The 20,874-nt window shown below is 40.7% G+C and overlaps 1 protein-coding gene across 4 annotated transcripts in view; it reads right to left on the bottom strand.

Moving 5' to 3' along the window:
- The window catches only part of ABHD5 (abhydrolase domain containing 5, lysophosphatidic acid acyltransferase), a 46,374-nt gene extending 26,328 nt beyond the window's left edge, over positions 1 to 20,046 (bottom strand). The window contains exons 1-2 of one of the 4 annotated variants that reach the window (XM_082849154.1): positions 19,941 to 20,044; positions 13,949 to 13,999 (exon numbers count right to left, since the gene is read on the bottom strand). In XM_082849154.1, the coding sequence (XP_082705280.1) occupies positions 13,949 to 13,999; positions 19,941 to 19,987 (98 nt within the window). In that variant the 5' untranslated portion in view covers positions 19,988 to 20,044. Of the gene's footprint in view, positions 1 to 13,948; positions 14,000 to 19,388; positions 19,532 to 19,940 lie in introns of those variants that run through there. The other 3 variants (XM_082849152.1, XM_082849151.1, XM_082849153.1) reach the window with 3 other exon arrangements.
- Positions 20,047 to 20,874: the final 828 nt, after the last annotated feature.

Raw genomic sequence — 20,874 nt, 5'->3', positions numbered from 1 at the left:
CTGACAGCACAGAAATACAAAGAATAATAAGAGAGCTACTATGAAAAATTATATGCCAACAAACTGGACAACTGAGAAGAAATGGATAAATTCCTAGAAACATACAACCTTCCAAGACTGAATCATGAAGAAACAGAAAAGTTAAACAGAATGATGACTAGTAAAGAGATTGAACCAGTAGTTTTAAAACTCCCTACAAAGAAAAGTAAGAGACCAGACAACTTCACTGGTGAATTCTACCAAACATTCAAAGAAGAATTAATACCAATCCCTCTCAAACTATGCCAAATAACAGAAAAGGAGCAACACTTCCAAACTCATTTTACAAGGCCAGCATTTCTCAATACCAAAATAGACAAGGACACCACACAAAAAAGAAAATTACAGGTCAATATCACTGATGAACATAGATGTAAAAATCCTCAACAAAATGTAAGCCAACTGGATTCAACAATACGTATATTAAAAGGATCACATACCACGATCAAGTGGAGTTTATTCCAAAGATACAAGAATGGTTCAACAATCGCAAATCAATGTGATATACCACATGAATAAAATGAAGGATAAAAATCATATGATCAAGAGAGACCTTCAAGAAGGTGGAGGAGTAAGACATGGAGATCACCTTCCTCCCCACAAATACATCAAAGATACACCTACATGTGGAACAACTCCTACAGAACACCTACTGAGCGCTGGCAGAAGACTTCAGACTTCCCAAAAGGCAAGAAAATCCCCATTTACCTGAGTAGTGCAAAAGAAAAAAGAAAAAACAGAGACAAAAGAATAGGGACGGACCTGCACCTCTGGGAAGGAGCTGTGAAGGAGGAAAAGTTTCCACACACTAGGAAGCCCCTTCACTGGCAGAGATGGGGGGTGCGTGGGGGGGAAGCTTCGGAGTCACAGAGGAGAGTGCAGCAACAGGGGTGCAGAGGGCAAAGCGGAGAGATTCCCACAGAGAGGATCAGTGCCGACCAGCACTCACCAACCTGAGACGCTTGTCTGCTTACCCTCCAGGGCAAGTGGGGGCTGGGAGCTGAGGCTTGGGCTTTGGAGGTCAGATCCCAGGGAGAGGACTGGTGTTGGCTGCGTGAACACAGCCTGAAGGGGGCTAGGGTGCCACAGCTAGACAGGAGAGAGTCTGGGGGAAAGTCTGGACCTGCCAAGGAGGGAAGAGACCACTGTTTTGGGGGTGTGCGAGGAGAGGGGATTCCTTCCCCGTGTGCCCACAGAAGGCAGAGCACCGCCTAAATGAGCTCCTGAGATGGGCGCCAGCCACAGCTATCTGCTCATATCCCAGATACAGGCATGAAACGCTAATGCTGCTGCTGCCACCAAAAATCCTGTGTGCCAGCGCAGGTCACTACCCACACACCCCCGGGAGCCTGTGCAGCACACCACTGCCAGGGTCCCAAGATCCAGGGACAACTTCCCCAGGAGAACACACGGTGCACCTCAGGCTGTTGCAATGTCATGCTAGCCTCTGCTGCCACAGGCTCACCCCACATTCCAATTATGACTACGTACCCCTCCCTCTCCCTGATCTGAGTGAGCAAGAGAGCCCTAATCAGCCGCTACTTTAACCCCCTCCAGTCTGGGCAGGGAATAGATGCCTGAGGGCGACCTACACACAGAGGCAGGGTGAAAACCAAAGCTGACCCCAGAAGCTGAGCAAAAAAGAAGAGAAAGGGTAATTTCTCTGTGCAGCCTCAGGGTTAGCAGATAAAACCCCACAATCAACTTGATGAACCCTGCAGCTGTGGAATACCTGAATAGACAACGAATATTCCTAAAACGGAGGCGGTGGACTTTGGGAGCAACTGTAGACTTGGGGTTTGCTTTCTGCAACTGATTTGTTTCTGATTTTTATGTTTATCTTGGTTTAAGTTTTAGTGCTTGTTATCATTGGTGGATTTGTTTATTGGTTTGGTTGCTGTCTCTTATTTTTTTATTTTACTGTTTATTTTCTTTCTTTTTTCTTTTTTTTCTTCCTTTCCTTCTGAGCTGTGTGGCTGGCAGGGTCTTGGTGCTTCACCCGGATGTCAGGCATGAGCCTCCAAGGTGGGAGAGCTGAGTCCAGAAGACCACCAGAGATCTACCGGCCCCACATAATATCAATCGGCAAGAGCTCTCCCAGAGACTCTGTCTCAACGCTAAGACCCAGCTCCACCCAACGGCCAGCAATCTCCAGTGCTGGACACCCCATGCCAAACAACTAGCAAAACAGGAACACAACACCACACATCAGCAGAGAGACTGCCTAAAGTCATACTAAGTTTGCAGACACCCCAAAACACACCACCAGACATGGCCCCGCCCACCAGAAAGACAAGATCCAGCCCCAACCACCAAAACACAGGAACCAGTCCCCTCCCCCAGGAAGCCTACACAAGCCACTGAACCAACCTCACTCACTGCGGACAGACACCAAAAACAATGGGAACTATGAACCTGTAGGCCGTGAAAAGGAGACCCCAAACACAGTAAGTTAAACAAAATGAGAAGAAAGAGAAATATGCAGCAGATGAAGGAGCAAGGCAAAAACTCACCAGACCAAACAAATGAAGAGGAAATAGGCAGTCTACCTGAAAAAGAATTCAGAGTAAGGACAGTAAAGATGATCCAACATCTTGGAAAGAAAATGGAGCAAATACAAGAAACGTTTAACAAGCACCTAGAAGAACTAAACAGCAAACAAACAATGATGAACAACACAATAAATGAAATTAAAAATTCTCTAGAAGGAATTAATAGCAGAATAACTGAGGCAGAAAACAGAGAAGTGACCTGGAAGATAAAACAGTGGAAATAACTGCTGCAGAGCAGAATAAAGGAAAAAGAATGAAAAGAATTGAGGACAGTCATAGAGATCTCTAGGACAACATTAAACACACCAACATTCAAATTAGAGGGGTTGCAGAAGAAGAAGAGAAAAAGAAAGGGCTTGAGAAAATATTTGATGAGATTACAGTTGAAAACTTCCCTAACATGGGAAAGGAAATGGTCAATCAAGTCCAGGAAGCATAGAGAGTCCCATACAGGATAAATCCAAGGAGAAACACACCAAGACACATATTAATCAAACTATCAAAAATTAAACACAAAGAAAAAATATTAAAAGCAGTAAGGGAAAAGCAACAAATAACATACAAGGGAATCCCCATAAGGTTAACAGCTGATCTTTCAGCAGAAACTCTGCAAGCCAGAAGGGACTGGCAGGACATATTTAAAGTGATGAAAGGGAAAAACCTACAACCCAGATTACTCTACCCAGCACAGATCTCATTCAGATTCGATGGAGAAATCAAAACCTTTACAGACAAGCAAAAGTTAAGGTAATTCAGCACCACCAAACCAGCTTTATAACAAATGCTAAAGGAACTTCTCTAGGCAGGAAACACAAGAAGGAAAAGACCTACAAAAACAAGCCCAAAACAATTAAGAAAATGGTAACAGGAACATACATATTGATAATGACCTTAAATGTAAATGGACTAAGTGCTCCAACCAAAAGACACAGACTGGCTGAATGGATGCAAAAACAAGACCCATATATATGCTGTCTAAAAGAGACCCACTTCAGACCTAGGGACACATACAGACTGAAAGTGAGGGGATGGAGAAAGATACTCCATGCAAATGGAAATCAAAAGAAAGCTGGAGTAGCAATTCTCATATCAGACAAAATAGACTTTAAAATAAAGACTATTACAGGAGACAAAGAAGAACACTATGTAATGATCACGGGGTCAATCCAAGAAGAAGATATAACAATTGTAAATATTTATGCACCCAAGATACGAGCACCTCAAGACGTATGGCAAATGCTAACAGCCATAAAAGGGGAAATCAACAGTAACACAACCACAGTAACACAATAACAGCCATAAAAGGGGATATCGACTTTAACACCCCACTTCCACCAATGGACAAATCATCCAAAATGAAAATAGACAAACACAAGCTTCAAATGACACATTAGACCAGATGGACTTAATTGGTATTTATAAGACATTCCACCCCAAAACAATAAAATACACTTTCTACTCAAGTGCTCATGGAACATTCTCCAGGATAGATCATATGTTGGGTCACAAATCAAGTAATTTTAAGAAAACTTGGTAAATTTAAGAAAACTGAAATCATATCAAGTATATTTTCTGACCACAATGCTATGAGACTAGATATTAGGAGGAAAAAACTGTAAAAAGTAAAAACACATGGAGGTTAAACAATATGCCACTAAATAACCAAGAGGTCACAGAAGAAATCAGAGGAAATCAAAAAATACCTGGAAACAAATGACAACAAAAACATGACGACCCAAAACCTATGGGATGCAGCAAAAGCAGTTCTACGAGGAAAGATTATGCAATACAATCCTACCTCAAGAAACAAGAAAAGGGGTGGGATAGGGAGGGTGGGAGGGAGGGAGACGCAAGCGGGAAGAGATATGGGAATATATGTATATATATAACTGATTCATTTTGTTGTGAAGCTGAAACTAACATACCATTGTAAAGCAATTATACTCCAATAAAGATGTTAAAAAAAAAAAAAAAAAGAAACAAGAAAAATCTCAAATAAACAACCTAACCTTAAACCTAAAGCAATCAGAGAAGGAAGAACAAAAAAACCCCAAAGTTAACAGAAGGAAGGAGATCATAAAGATCAGATCAGAAATAAATGAAAAAGACATGAAGAAAACAATAGCAAAGATCAATAAAACTAAAAGCTGGTTCTTTGAGAAGATAAACAAAATTGATAAACCATTAGCCAGACTCATCGAGAAAAAAACGGAAAGACTCAAATCAGCAGAATTAGTAATGAAAAAGGAGAAGTAACAATTGACACTGCAGAAATAAAGGAACATGAGAGATTACTACAAGCAACTATATGCCAATAAAATGGACAACCTAGAAAAAATGGACAAATTCTTAAAAAAGCACAAACTTCCGAGACTAAACCAGGAAGAAATAGAAAATATGAACAGACCAATCACAAGCACTGAAATTGAAACTGTGATTAAAAATCTTCCAACAAACCAAAGCCCAGGAGCAGATGGCTTCACAGGTGAATTCTATCAAACATTTAGAGAAGAGCTAACACCCATCCTTCTCAAACTCTTCCAAAATATAGCAGAGGGAGGAACACTCCCAAACTCTTTCTACGAGGCCACCATCACCCTGATACCAAAACCAGACAAGGATGTCACAAAAAAAGAAAACTACAGGCCAATAAGACTGATGAAATTAGATGCAAAAATCCTCAACAAAATACTAGCAAACAGAATCCAAGAGCACATTAAAAGGATGATACACCATGATCAAGTGGCATTTATCCCAGGAATGCAAGGACTCTTCAATATATGCAAATCAATCAATGAAATACACCATATTAACAAACTGAAGGATAAAAACCATATGATCATCTCAATAGATGCAGAAAAAGCTTTCAACAAAATCCAACACCCATGTATGATAAAAACTCTCCAGAAAGTAGGCACAGACGGAACTTACCTCAACATAATAAAGCCCATATATGACAACCAACATCATTCTCAATGGTGAAAAGCTGAAACCATTTCCTCTAAGATCAGGAATAAGACAAGGTTGCCCACTCTCACCACTATTATTCAACATAGTTTTCAAAGTTTTAACCACAGCAATCAGAGAAGAAAAAGAAATAAAAGAAATCCAAATTGGAAAAGAAGAAGCAAAACTCTCACTATTTGCAGATGACATGATACTATACATAGTAAATCCTAAAGATGCCACTAGAAAACTACTAGAGCTAATCAATGAATTTGGTAAAGCTTCAGGATACAAAGTTAATGCACAGAAATCCCTGGCATTCCTATACACTAATGATGAAAAATATGAAAGAGAAATTAAGGAAACTATCCCATTCACCAATGTAACAAAAAGAACAAAACACCCAGGAATAAACCTACCTAAGGAGGTAAAAGACCTGTATGCAGAAAACTATAAAACACTGATGAAAGAAATTAAACATGATACAAACAGATAGAGAGATATACCGTGGCCTTGGACTGGAAGAATCAACATTGTGAAAATGACTCTACTACCCAAAGCAATCTACAGATTCAATGCAATCTCTATCAAACTACCAATGGCATTTTTCACAGAACTAGAACAAAAAATTTTACAATTTGTATGGAAATACAAAAGACCCTGAATAGCCAAAGCAATATTGAGAAAGAAAAACGGAGCTGGAGGAATCAGACTCCCTGACTTCAGACTATACTACAAAGCTACAGTAATCAAGACAGTATAGTACTGGCACAAAAACAAAAATACAGATCAATGGAACAGGATAGAAAGCCCAGAGATAAACCCACACACATACGGTCACCTTATCTTTGATAAAGGTGGCAAGAATATACAATGGAGAAGACAGCCTCTTCAATAAGTGGTGCTGGGAAAACTGGACAGCTACATGTAAAAGAATGAAATTAGACACTTCCTAACACCATACACAAAAATAAACTCAAAATGGATTAAAGACCTAAATGTAAGGCCAGATACTATAAAACTCTTAGAGGAAAACATAGGAAGAACACTTTATGACATATATCACAGCACGATCCTTTTTGACCCACCTCCTAGAGAAATGGAAATAAAAACAAAAATAAATAAATGGGACCTAATGAAACTTAAAAGCTTCTACACAGCAAGGGAAACCATAAACAAGACAAAAAGTCAACCCTCAGAATGGGAGAAAATATTTGCAAACGAAGCAACTGACAAAGGATTAATCCAAAATATACAAGCAGCTCATGCACCTCAATATTAAAAAAACAAACAACCCAATCCAAAAATGGGCAGAAGACCTAAACAGACATTTCCCCAAAAAAGATATACAGATTGCCAACAAACACATGAAAGGATGCTCAACATCACTAATCATTAGAGAAATGCAAATCAAAACCTTAGTGAGGTATCACCTCACCCCAGTCAGAATAGCTATCATCAAAAAATCTACAAACAATAAATGCTGGAGAGGGTGTGGAGAAAAGGGAACCCTCTTGCACTGTTGGTGCAAATGTAAATTGATACAGCCACTATGGAGAACAGTATGGAGGTTCCTTAAAAAACTAAAAATAGAACTACCATATGACCCAGCAATCTCACTATTGGGCTATACCCTGAGAAAACCATAATTCAAAAAGAGACATATACCACAGTGTTCACTGCAGCACTATTTACAATAGCCAGGACATGGAAGCAACCTAAGTATCCACTGGCAGATGAATGGATAAAGAAGATGTGTCACATATATACAGCGGAATATTACTCAGCCATAAGAAGAAACGAAATTGAGTTATTTGTAGTGAGGTGGATGGACCTAGAGTCTGTCATACAGAATGAAGTAAGTCAGAAAGAGAAAAACAAATACCGTATGCTAACACATATATATGGAATCTAAAAAAAATGGTTCTGAAGAACCTAGGGGCAGGACAGGAATAAAGACACAGACGTAGACAATGGACTTGAGGACATGGGGAGGGGGAAGGGTAAGCTGGGACAAAGTGAGAGAGTGGTATGGACATATACAGACTACCAAATGTAAAATAGATAGCTAAGCAGTTGCATAGTACAGGGAGATCAGCTCGGTGCTTTGTGACCACCTAGAGGGGTGGGATGGGGAGGGTGGGAGGGAGACGCAAGAGGGAGGGCATACACGTATATATGTATACATATAGCTGATTCACTTTGTTATACAACAGAAACTAACACAACATTTTAAAGTAATTATACTCCAATAAAGATGTTTTAAAAAATCATAGGATCACCTCAATAGATACAGAAAAGGCATCTGACAAAATTCATCATCCATTTATGATTAAAAAAAAAGTCTCAACTAAGTTGGTACAGAGGGAACATACCTCAACATAACAAAGACCATATATGACAAGCCCACAGCCAACATCACAGTTAATGGAGAAAACCTGAAAGCATTTCCTCTAAGATTAGGAGGAAGGCAAGGATGCCCACTATTGCCACTTCTATTCAACATAGTATTAGAAGTCCTAGCCAGCACAATTAGGCAAAAAAAGAAATAAAAGGCATCCAAATTGGAAAAGAAGAACTGCCACTATTTGCAGATGACATGGTGTAATATATAGGAAACAATAAAGACTTCACCAAAAAACAAAAAACTGTTAGAACTAATAAACAAATTCAGCAAAGTTGCAGGATACAAAAATCAATATACAGAAATCTGTTACATTTCTATACACTAATAATGAAGTATCAGAAAGAGAAATTAAGAAAACAATCCCATTTACAAGTGCATCAATAAGAATAAAATAACTAGGAATAAAGTTAACTAAGGAGTTTAAAAGTCCTGTACACTGAAAACTCTAAGACACTGATGAAAGAAATGGAAGAAGGCACAAAGAAATGGTAAGATATTTCATGCTCATGGATTGTTAGAATATTGTGAAAATGTCCATATTAACCAAAGCAATCTACAGATTCAATGCAATCCCTATCAAAATTCCAATGCCATTTTTTCACAGGAATAGAACAAACAATTCTAAAATTTGTATGGTACCACAGAAGACTCCAAATAGCCAAAGCAGTCTTAAGGAAGAAGAACAAACCTGGAGGATTAACACTCCCTGATTTCAAACTATATTGCAAAGCTATAGCAATTGAAATAGTAATGGTGCTGGCATAAAAACACAAACACAGATCAATGCAACAGAACAAAGAGCTCAGAAATAAACTCACACATATATAAATTAACTTATAACAAAGGAGCCAGGACTATTCAATGGGGAAAGGATGGCCTCTTTCATCAATGGTGTTGGGAAAAGTGGAGAGCAACATGAAAAAGAATGAAACTCAACCACTATTTTATATCATACACTCAAGATGGATTATAGACTTGAATCTAAGACCTGAAAGCATAAAACTCCTAGAAGAAAACAGTAAGCTACTTGACAATGGTCTTGAGGATATTTTGAATCTGACACCAAATGCAAAGACAACAAAAGCAAAAATAAATAAGTGGGACTACATCAAATTAAAAAGCTTCTAGGGCTTCCCTGGTGGCGCGGTGGTTGGGAGTCCACCTGGCGATGCAGGGGACGCGGGTTCGTGCCCCGGTCCGGGAAGATCCCACATGCCGCGGAGTGGCTGGGCCCGTGAGCCATGGCCGCTGAGCCTGCGCGTCCGGAGCCTGTGCTCCGCAGCGGGAGAGGCCACGGCAGTGAGAGGCCCGCGTACCGCAAAAAAAAAAAGCTTCTACACAGCAAAGGAAACCATCAACAAAATGAAAAGGCAACCTACTGAATGGGAGGAAATATTTGCAAATCATAAATTTGATGAGAGGTTAATATCCAAAATATATGGACTTCCCTGGTGGCGCAATGGTTAAGAATCTGCCTGCCAATGCAGGGGACATGGGTTCGAGCCCTGCTGTGAAAAGATCCCACATGCTGCACAGCAACTAAGCCCGTGTGCCACAACTACTGAGCCTGCGCTCTAGAGCCCGTGGGCCACAACTACTGAAGCCCGCGCACCTAGACCCTGTGATCTGCAACAAGAGAAGCCACAGCAATGAGAAGCCCGCATACCGCAACAAAGAGTAGTCCCCGCTCGCCACAACTAGAGAAAGCCAGCGTGCAGCAACGAAGACCCAACGCAACCAAAAATAAATTAATTAAAATATATATATATGTAAAGAATTCATACAACTCAATAGCAAAAAACAGTCCAATTAAAAAATGGGCAGAGGATTTGAATAGACTTTTTGCCAAAGACGACATACAGATGGCCAACAGACATGAAAAGATGCTCAACATTGGTAACGTCAGGGAAATGTAAATTAAAACCACAATGAGATATTCCCTTACACTGGTTAGAATGGCTATTACCAAAAAGATAAGAAATAACAAGTGATAGAGAGGATATGGAGAAAAGGGAACCCTTGTACACTGTTGCTGCTGGAAATGTATAATGGTGCAGTCATTATAGAAAACAGTATGAAGGTGCCTCAAAATCCTACCATAGGATCCAGCGATTCCACTTCTGGGTATTTAACTGAAGAAAACAAAAAAAGTAACTTGAAAAGATATATGCACCCCCCATGTTCACTGAAGCATTATTTACAATGGCCAAGATATGGGGAAAATAACCTAAGTGTCCATCAACAAATAAATGGATAAAGAAAATATGTATAATACACAAAATATATACATAATGGAATAGTATTCAACCATAAAAAAGAATGAAATATTACCATTTGCACAACATGGATGAACCTAGAGGGTATTATGCTAAGTGAAATAATAAGCAGAGAAAGACAAATTCGTATGATCTCACTTATATGTGGAATCTTTCAACAACAATAAACTCAGAGATAAAACAAACTGGTGGTTGCCAGAGGTGGAAAATGGGTAAAATGGGTGAAGGGGGTCAAAAGGTAAGAGCTTCCAGTTACAAATAAAGTAAGTTATGGGGATGTAATGTACAGCATGGTGACTATAGTTGATACTGTACTGCATATCTGAAAGTTGCTAAGAGAATAAATCTGAAAAGTTCTCATCACAAGAGAAAAATTCTGTAACTATGCATGGTTAACTAGACTTACTGGGATGATCATTTTGCAATATATAAAAATATCAAATCATTATATTATACCCCTGAAACAAATATATGGTATATGTCAATTATGTCTCAATAATAAAAAAAGAATGATAGAACAGAAGATCCATAATAGCCTACATTATAATAAGGCTCTAGTCTAATGTTCTCTGCTGCCAGTTTCAAATCTTCTGAATTAACAGGAGATAAGACCTCTAGGCATCTCTGACAAATGTTACCTGTAACTTATTATCAAGGTATCAAGATAATAGAAAACGTTACTACTATTAGTTTACTGTAAATATATAAACTATTTACAAATTATCAAGGAAAAACAACTCAAGCCTTCAGCAACGAAATTTTCAATTTATTCAACAATTTTTTCAATTGTTGAAAACAGCAGTTTAACAGGCAACTAAAAGGAAAGAATCTCATGATCTTTGGAGCTTAAAATAAAAAAAGTCCTTGACAACATGGTCATCAATGTCTATGTTCGGCCACAAATATATGAACTAGTACCTACAGAAAGTTACTTACAACTCAATCTCATCAATTTTTTTCAACAAATATCCCTCAAATAATAGCACAGTTCTTGGCCAAAGAGAATCAGAGATCAGTACAACAACAAATAAAAGTGAAATGAACTATAACCTACTACTGTTCCCACTTACATCATAGACATGTTGGGGCAGAGAAAACACAAATGCAATCTTTGTTTCAGTCTTCAAAAAAAATAATATTAAAAAAAAACTCAGTCTCTGAATACCTACTATGCACAAGGCACTAGAGTTTAAAATGTGATATATCAGCCGGTAATACAAGACTCATGCCTACCTCTACCTATTTACCACTCATCACAAAACCAACTTTCAAAGGATAGGATTGTCTTGTCTATGCCTTTTTCCTCCTAGTGATTGGCTTAACTCAAAGAGAAGGGGCAAAACAATGCTTTTATGTTTGCAAGGCTACTGTATTACATTAAAAATTAGGGCTCTTCAACCACAAGAGGCACCAATACTCTTCAAGTTTTTACAGCAGCTTTTTCATCAAAGTAGATAATTTTTTTTTAAGTGGAGCTTTTCTAAAGTATATTTAAACTGAAAAATCTATATTTAACAAAACATAGTAAAATATTTTATTTTCACTGTTAATGGAACTGTAAAGATACCTCTCCCCTAAGCCACGATAATGTTTCTATCTAATCGGGTTTTGCCTTAACCAGATGACAATGTTTTATATAAACTGCCTTTACTTCTTTCTTAGAGTTATTATTCTACAGGACTGAGTGTTAGCACATAGTAGGTTCAAAGGAACATTTTTAAAGAGTGAAAAGCAAGGGTCTATCTTTTCCACCCTTTAGGTTATCACCCTTTGTTCACTGAGTTCCCACACCTTAGCTTGCAACCTCTATTGCTTCAACCCTCTGAAACAGCAGTCCCCAACCTTTTTGGCACCAGGGACCAGTTTCGTGGAAGACAATTTTTCCATGGACTGGGGCGGGGGGGTGGGGGGGGGTGGGGGCTGTTCAGGCGGTAATGTGAGCAATTAGGAGCGGCAGATGAAACTTCGCTCACTGGTCCACCGCTCACCTCCTGCTGTGCGGTACCGGTCCACAGCCCGGGTGTTGGGGACCCCTGCTCTAAAACACCCATCCAACCTCACTTCCTGCCTTTGGGGTAAATTGACCTCATCTTCAAAGAAACCCTCTGCCTCTTCCACAAAATCTCCTATGCCATTCAGTGTTGTTCTGCATTTCTAGGCTTAGTGTGTGGAAGACTGGAACTAAGGACATGAGATTGGAAATAAGGACACAGACTGAAGTTTGTCAGATATCCAGCCATACTTCTGAGGTCACAAAAACCAAAGTAAAAATTAAATTTACCAAGGCCATAATACAGTAAACAAGATACAGGGCTGCCTCCTCAGAACTTTGGAAAATACACAGAAAAGCAAAAATTAACTTCTCTAATTTATTTAAGCAGATCAATAAACACCATCATACACTGCTGAGGCCCTAACTTCAGAAGAGAAGAAAAGTGTCAATCGCAATGTAAAGATAAGCCATTCACTACAGGAACTATATCTATCTATGGCATCAGGAAGGCTTACCAATGTGCACCAAAAGGTTTTCTACGCTGTCCATTTGTTGAGAACTGACCTCATTAGGAAGGCTGACGATCTAAGCCCTAAAGCATCTTATCAAAAAACTAAATAATCTTGCTTTATAACCTATAACAGATAGAAGGAATCTTTTTAGTGAGCAGACTTCTGAGTAAGAAAAGCTTTAAAACATACACTAAAGGTGGCAACTGTAAGGAAGCCAAACAGGATGTGCTTAGCATACTAACAGAGTTTATTAACTTAAGAATGTGATTTTAAGTATCCCGAGTTTGAGAGATAAAACTGAATATTTTTTCCCTTAACTTTTTTTTAAAATTAATTTATTTTTGGCTGTGCTGGGTCTTTGTTGCTGCATGCAGGCTTTCTCTAGTTGCAGCGAGCAGGGGCTACTCTTTGTTGCGATGCACTGGCTTCTCATTGCGGTGGCTTCTCTTGTTGCGGAGCACAGGCTGTAGGCGCACGGGCTTCAGCAGTTATGGCTCTAGGCGCACGGGCTTCAGCAGTTGCGGTGCGCGGGCTCTAGAGCGCAGGCTCAGTAGTTGTGGTGCACGGGCTTAGCTGCTCCATGGCATGTGGGATCTTCCCGGACCAGGGATCGAACCCATGTCCCCTGCATTGGCAGGCGGATTCTTAAACACTATGCCACCAGGGAAGTCCTCTCTTAACTCTCTATGTAATCTTTTGTTAAAAAAAAATATCTTTAACATTGCATTTGTATCCTAGGACATCAACAGTAAATTGGCTAGTAATTCCTGTTTTGTTCTCTAAGGCATCTGACTATCTATAGTATTACTAAATCTGATTTGCACAATCTGTAAATATTGTGAAACAGTGAAAGAGGTTTCAAAGTATTCTGAAGAAAATATACAGAAGTCTGGTCAATTTCCACACACCCTTGGCCACTTAAATAACATTTCTAATTAGGTTATAAGTAAAGAGGATTTCATTATATTACAATTTTGTTTTAAATGGCCTCCCTCCCTATACTGGTATTGTCAAGAGAGAAAAACTATGTTTATTACTGCTCTCTATATAAGCTATTCTAAGCACTCTATGCACAGTAGTCTATCTCATTTAGAGAAACTATGAGGTTTTGATTTTATTATAAATATCCAAATTTATTAGACATATGAATATACACATTCCTCTGAAATAATTCCTCAACCAATGAATGACTGAAAACTTGAAAGCTGAAAATGATAACACACTTGGGCAAATAAAGACCTTCTTTCCTGGGAAATGACTTCTTAAATCCTATCCTGGAAAAGAGGAAGAAAAAAAAAAATAGAGTATGTCTCACACAATCATAATTTAAGTGACTAATATGCCATTTTATTTTAAATAAATAATGCTAGTGATTCAAATTATCACAACCATTAGAGCAATGACAACACAGGCCCTCTAGTATATTTTAACACGTTAATTAGCATTCTTTTAACTATTTTTCATTTCTAACCTGTAACTTTTACTTTTTTTACTATTATTTTTTTCTATTTTTTAAGAAACTTTTATACAATTTTTAAACATTACTGTCCTAACCTGTGACTTTTAAAGACCTAGAGTTGGAGAATTGGTGTTTTAGACATAGCCATGTGCTGGTAATATCTTCCCCCATTTGTTTCCTACCTTCTCACACACAGTAAACAAGCCATTCTAGAATCAGACACATCATCATCCAACATACATAATTAAAGAAACTACATGTGTACTTTTAGATTTACATTGTTTAATAAATCCAAGTGACATTTTGTGTTAATTCCAAAATAAGTTCATCCACTAGATAAAGAAAATAAAAACTAAAAATCCTAAGTCTCAAACTGAATAATAAGTTTTAATAAAATCATCTTTCTATACAATTTTTTTTTATGATTCACGATCAGGAGTGAGAGATTATAGAACTGTGGAATCAGACTAAATATCTAACTATACAATGTTTCTGAATGGCTATTATAAACAATACAGACTTTAAGGACTCATTCAGAGACACATTTGATTCTGAAATGTATTATTCAGTGTTGTTTTTACTACGTGTACCATCCATGGGACTTTTTTTTTCACGGTACACGGGCCCCTCACTGTTGTGGCTTCTCCCGTTGGGGAGCACAGGCCCTAGACGCGCAGGCTCAGCGGCCATGGGTCACGGGCCCAGCCGCTCCGCGGCATGCGGGATCCTCCCGCATCGGGGCACGAACCCGCGTCCCCTGCATCGGCAGGCGGACTCTCAACCACTGCGCCACCAGGGAAGCCCCTACAATCTTTTGTTAATTTCTTTGTCATAGGATGAAATCTGCATTTGCTGGTCTGTAATTGGCATTTTGGAGAACAGGCAAAACAGTGAAGCATGGTTCCCTGTTGGTTCATCCAAGGTCAAGGAAAAGAATCATATTCCCAACCCCTCCAATATAATTTAAGTTCATGATCCTAATGGCTCAAACTCGTCCTAGTCAAGTTCAAACTTTGAATTTCTTATGAATATATCTATTGATGTCCTTTGGATATTTTAGGATTAAAAAATTTAAATCACAAACTGCAAAATGAATAATCAAGTACTAGGTTTTTGATCTTAATATTTGTTTCAGCCTAAGTTTACAACAGTTGAAGTGTTTGATTCTTAAAAATGTATTGAAGCTTTCTATTTGTAAAGCCTCTTTAGGTTCTATCAGACATTTGAATAAGACAAAAGCTTTGTCCTCAATGAGCTGACAAAACAAATATAGAAAAACTATACTACAAGACATGGTGGAGATGCCATGAAGAAAGTTTTGGAAAATACCATGGACCTTTAGAGAAGGAAGATCACAATCTGTTTTGGGTCAGAGAAAACAACTTGAACCAAGTCATGTGGAAAAGGGAAGTGAGCAAGAAACATGTTCAGGAAACAATGAAAGACACAGCTTGGCCAGGGCCCAGTGCACAGGGAGGAAATAAGATTCCAAAGACAAGAGCCATGCTGCCTGTAAAGGGCTCTGAAGTCAGGCTGAGGACATATAATAAAGTCACTGTGTGTGGCTGTGCTACAAGCAAGACTGTGCCTCTTGGGGGTGTGAAAGTAACGAATAAATTACACTGAAAGCATAGGGACAGAACATATTACTAAAGCCTGCAATAAATCAGAAAAGGGAGTAACGGGGATCTGAACCAGGTGGCCCCCAGGTGACAGTGGGAATGGAAAGGTGATGTTGCACTTAAAATCTACTGCACGTGGTAAAGGAGTTGGTATTTGGAGCAATGAAGGCAGGGGAGGGCGAGTGGGAAGCCGGTGCCACAGTTCTTAATCTGGATGACCAGAAGAAACTAAATACCTAAGTGCCCTAACAAAAATAGGAAGTCAAGGGGAAGAACTGAGATTTTTGTCTTGTTAGTTCAGGGGAAGGCGGTGCAAATGAGATTCTGGTCTGCACTTGTTACATTTGAGGAATCAGTTGCAAACATTTGGCACACAGAAACATCACTGAGTACTGAAGGCGGCTCCATCCTGAGGAGATTTCAGCCCTCTCCACAGACAGGATAGTTAAAAGGAGTGTGAGTAAACAAGGCAAAAATGAAAACATAGATGGAGGCAGATTGGAGAATGACTCCATTTAGAGAATGGGGGGGCAAATAAAACTAACTACTGATCTCAGGTAAGACAAGAAGCAAAATGTCGGAAGATGGCTCTTATCATTCGCTAGAATGTGTCAGACACTAAAAAGGACCCAAGAAATATAAGTATTGAGAAAAATAAAAGTCCACTGGGATGTGGCACTGAGAAGTTCTGTGATGTTTAATAAGTCAGGAGGTAACGACTTGGAAAGGGGAGATGGTTAACAGAGAGGAGTCACTTATCTTAGAAGTCTTTTAAAAGATAGGAGAGTGGACTTCTGTCTCTTATTTCCAAGGCAAAGAAATACAGTAAAACTCTAATGAAATCCTGTAGTGCAAACCCACTGGAGGGGAAAAAAAATCCCTTATTTATTACTATTTGATGATTTCCATGGTGTAAGTACTACCACCATGGCTGATTTCAAGGTGCCAATGGTTGGCAAAATTCCTGAAAATTTAGTAATAACTCTGGACCACCACTGCAAACTGCTACTCTGTGGTCTACTCTGCAACTCAGCAATTCCGTGACAGCCTTCCTCTAAACTCACCTGATACTTAATTATTCTCTGGGACAACCTTGCAGCAATTCACAGAAATCTACCCAGCTCTTGTTACATATTGCTTTCTCAACTGTATTACATCTGAAAAGGGTTAGATGTTGAAAGCCAAATGGCTCCCAGGCATGCATGTCTTCACTAAGAAGGAAACAACAAGAATTACATACTCCAAAAAGCCTTCAGGTGACCTTTTTTATAATTGTTTCCTTTGTTAATGTCATTGTCCCTTATAAATCTGAGATGTCTTGAGAATAGGGAACTTGATTCAGACTTCAGTTTTCCCACAATCCACTTGGCTCTTGGGATAGTTCTATTGTTGATCAACCAATTAAAAAAATTTTTAAAGTGAGCTCTGTATCAATGAAGGAATAAGTAACGAAGTATCAGTGGAATAAGCAAAAGAAACATGAACCAAACATCCTATCGTGGTGAGAGGCAGCAGAGATATGTGACAGCTCCTTAGACTAAATCCAGATACCTAGGGGGCTCCAATCCATCCCTGCTACTTGCTGGTGGGATGCTAGCAGCAGTCCCAGTTGCAGTTCCACCTGAAAAATGGGAACAGTAATACCTAGCACACAGGGTCGACCTTAAGGTTTAACATGAACACATTAGGGAACACCCAGCAGGAACAGGTACTTGCTTGTTATACAGTTCACAAGGCCATACCAGTTTGTACACTGGACACTGATCAAGTGTATCACCAAGAGCACCAAGGAGGCCCACCTCTAACAAGGGACTGCGGCTGGTTAGCTGCTAAGGATAGTTTATAGTCCGTCCCCAGTGACCTCCTGCTATCACCCAAAACCACAAATTCCTTTCATGGCTGTGCCCTGGACTCCCAAGTCCCACAACAACATGGAGGCCGAAGAGTCCTCCTAAAAGCAATCTGAGAGCCAAAAATGTTGTGACAAAGGAGAGGGTAACAAGCTAACAGGTTCTGACTTGTATTCACACGGCCTGCAGCATCTTACCTCAACAAGGAAGTTCATCAACAAACCAAAATAATGGACCTATTCATCATATAAACAAAACTCAAGAGAAGAACCTCGTTTCTAATATTTCACAACTCTTCCCCTCTGTCATCTTTCCAAATACCCCTGTCTGTCATGATACTTTATATTCCCTTCTGTCATTTAGTTTTTCATATGCTAATTTCTCCCGACATCTGAAATAGAATTGTTGTCAAAATATTAAACATATATGGGGGGTAGCATAGAAGTTTATTTACTTTCCAATCTGAATGACTGGCCTTGAGAAATAGGGCAATAATGTTCACAGCAATTTAATTTTTCCACTAATTAACTGCTATTCATCTACTGCCAAGTGCATGAAGTTACAGGTAGAAAAGAATAATACAAACAGTATATTCGTATATCAGAAAGTTTCCCATTAGAACCCTCCTAAACTGTTGATGGGAACGTAAATTGGTGCAGCCACTATGGAAAATAGTACGGAGATTCCTTAAAAAGCTAAAAATAGAGCTACCATATGACCCAGCAATTCCACTCCTGGGCATATATCCAGAAAAGATGAAAACTCGAATTTGAAATGATACATGCACCCCGATGTTCACAGCAGCACTATTTACAAGTGCTGGAAGACATGGAAGCAACCTAAGCGTCCATCAACAGATGAATGGATAAAGAAAATGTGGTATATATATACATTGTGTGTGTGTGTATATACACACACACACAATGGAATATTAGCCATAAAAACTAATGAAATATGACCGTTTGCAGCAACATGGATGGACCTAGAGATTATCATACTAAGTGAACTAAATCAGAGGAAAACAACTATCACATGATACCACTTACACGTGGAATCTAAAAGAAAATGATACAGATGGACTTATTTACAAAACAGAAGCAGATTCAGACATAGAAGACAAACTTATTACCAAAAGGGAAGGGGGGAGGGATAAATTAGGAGTTTAGGATTACCAGCTACACACCACTATATATAAAATAGATAAACAACAGGACCTACTGTATGGCACAAGGAACTATACTCAGTATCTTGTAATAACCTATAATGGAAAAAAACCTGAAAAGAATATGTGTGTATATATATATATATATATATATATACACACACACATATATACACACTGAATCACTTTGCTATACACCTGAAACTAACACTACATAGTAAATCAACTGCACTTCAATAAAATAAAAATTTTTTAAAAAGCTTCCCGTTAGACGTCTGTCCCCCCACTTCCATAAAGTTTCCTACACATAGTGTGTCTTCTGAGAAGCAAACGCACACATCTCTCCAGTAACGCCAGAACACTTGGAAGCAAAGGAAGATCTCCATTTGAGAGATTACTGACTCTGAATTTGCTACCCATATCGTGTTAATTTTCTTTCTATAAAGCATCTGTAAATTAAACGTCCTCTGAAAGCTCAAGCCACAGACTCACTCCCCCAGCCCCTTTCCCCCATTCTGGGCTCCTCCTTCCCCCGACACTCCCTTCCCTCCCGCGGCTTCTGGGGTGAACATGGGCTCGCCATCCAACACTGTCCCGAAGAAGCGCCGCCCCTTCCTCAGGCTCCCGAGACGCTCGGCCGGGTGGCACTCGCCCCGGGATGGACCGAGCACAGCGCGAACCTGAGGTCCGAAGCCGCGCTCGGAAGTGGACAGAGTGACTCAGCCGTTTCCCATAACTCGAGTCAGGTGCAGGGACGCCGGTCAGCACTCGCGGGCCGCGCTGGGGGCAGGGCTGGGTCCGCAGCCGTCTCTGCCCGGAAGGAGACCTCAGCGGACGACCAGCCCGGACTGAGTGCCGGGTCACCCCCGCCGCCCGCCCCGCCGAGCCGCTGACACGACCCCGCGGCGGCCCCTCCGCGCGGGGGTCAAGCGGCCTCCCGGCGCTGCCTGGGTCACACTCAGACCCGAAGGGCGCCCACCGGGGGCAGAGCGAGGCCAGGGCTTCTCCTCCCGGCGCCGCGCGGATTCGCGCCGGGGCCGAACGACAGAGCCGCCGGGCGAGTTAAAGAGTCCTCGGCGCTGCCCGCGCGCCCGAACCTGACGTAGCCCCCGCCACACTTACTTCTCATTAGCGTCCACAGAGTCCACCTCCACCTCCTCAGCCGCCATGGCCGCCGTCGCCGCGCGAGCTTCCGGCTGTACTTCCAAGCCGGCTGACAGGCCGACTGGGAGGCCGGGACCCGCCGCCGCCCTTAAGGCCGCCGCCAGCGTAGGCGTCGGCCGCCCCATCGCGTGACCGGGCGGCGCGGCCGCGCGCTTGCGCGTGCCGGGCCATCTGACCCCCCTTCATCCACCAGTCACGCATGCGTCCTCCCGTCCGACGCGCTCGGGTGTGGGCGTTAGGCGGGGCAGTCAACCTGGGGGAAACGAGACTCGCCCGGCAGAGTTAGGTGGTAACTAACTTCAGTCATAACCGTATTAATGCATCATCCGCTGATATTGATTGTCAGGTGCTGGGCACTGGACAGGCACCTAGCAGTTCCCTGGGGAATGAGGCGCGACCTTGCCCTGAAAGAGCCCATCTAGTATTCGATAGATGCTGCAATAGCGAATGGAAATGCTGTAATGGAGGAGCTGTGTGGCCTGCCGCCGGCCCTTCCTCGCAGGTGGGTGGCCTAGGGAAGAGGGCGACCTTTAGTCAGTTGATATTCACTGATGTGCGGGACACTACTCCAGACCCTGGAGTTACTGTAGTGACCAAAACCAGCAACTCCTGTCCACCCCGCGCTGTGTACACACGGGAGGAATGTAAAGAGTCGGCGTTTAGGTACTTATGAGTTCTTGAGAGTACACCACTAATGTAAATATCAACACTTCTTGACCTGTTTTCAAGCCTTTTAACCGTCAGATACTACCTGCTTTTGTATTTATATCACTTCCTGCCATTCATTCATTTGTATTTACCGTTTGCCTACTATATCCCTACTCTGTTCTAGGCGCTTAGAAACAATGGATTGAAGTAGGGCTCACTTCTTTACGGAGCCTACGCTAATATA

Source organism: Leucopleurus acutus (assembly GCF_964270905.1).
Source record: "Leucopleurus acutus genome assembly, chromosome: 10".
Classification (NCBI taxonomy): domain Eukaryota; kingdom Metazoa; phylum Chordata; class Mammalia; order Artiodactyla; family Delphinidae; genus Leucopleurus; species Leucopleurus acutus.
The sequence above is the reverse complement of the archived record's forward strand: the minus strand, read 5'-3'. Positions and strand labels throughout refer to the sequence as shown.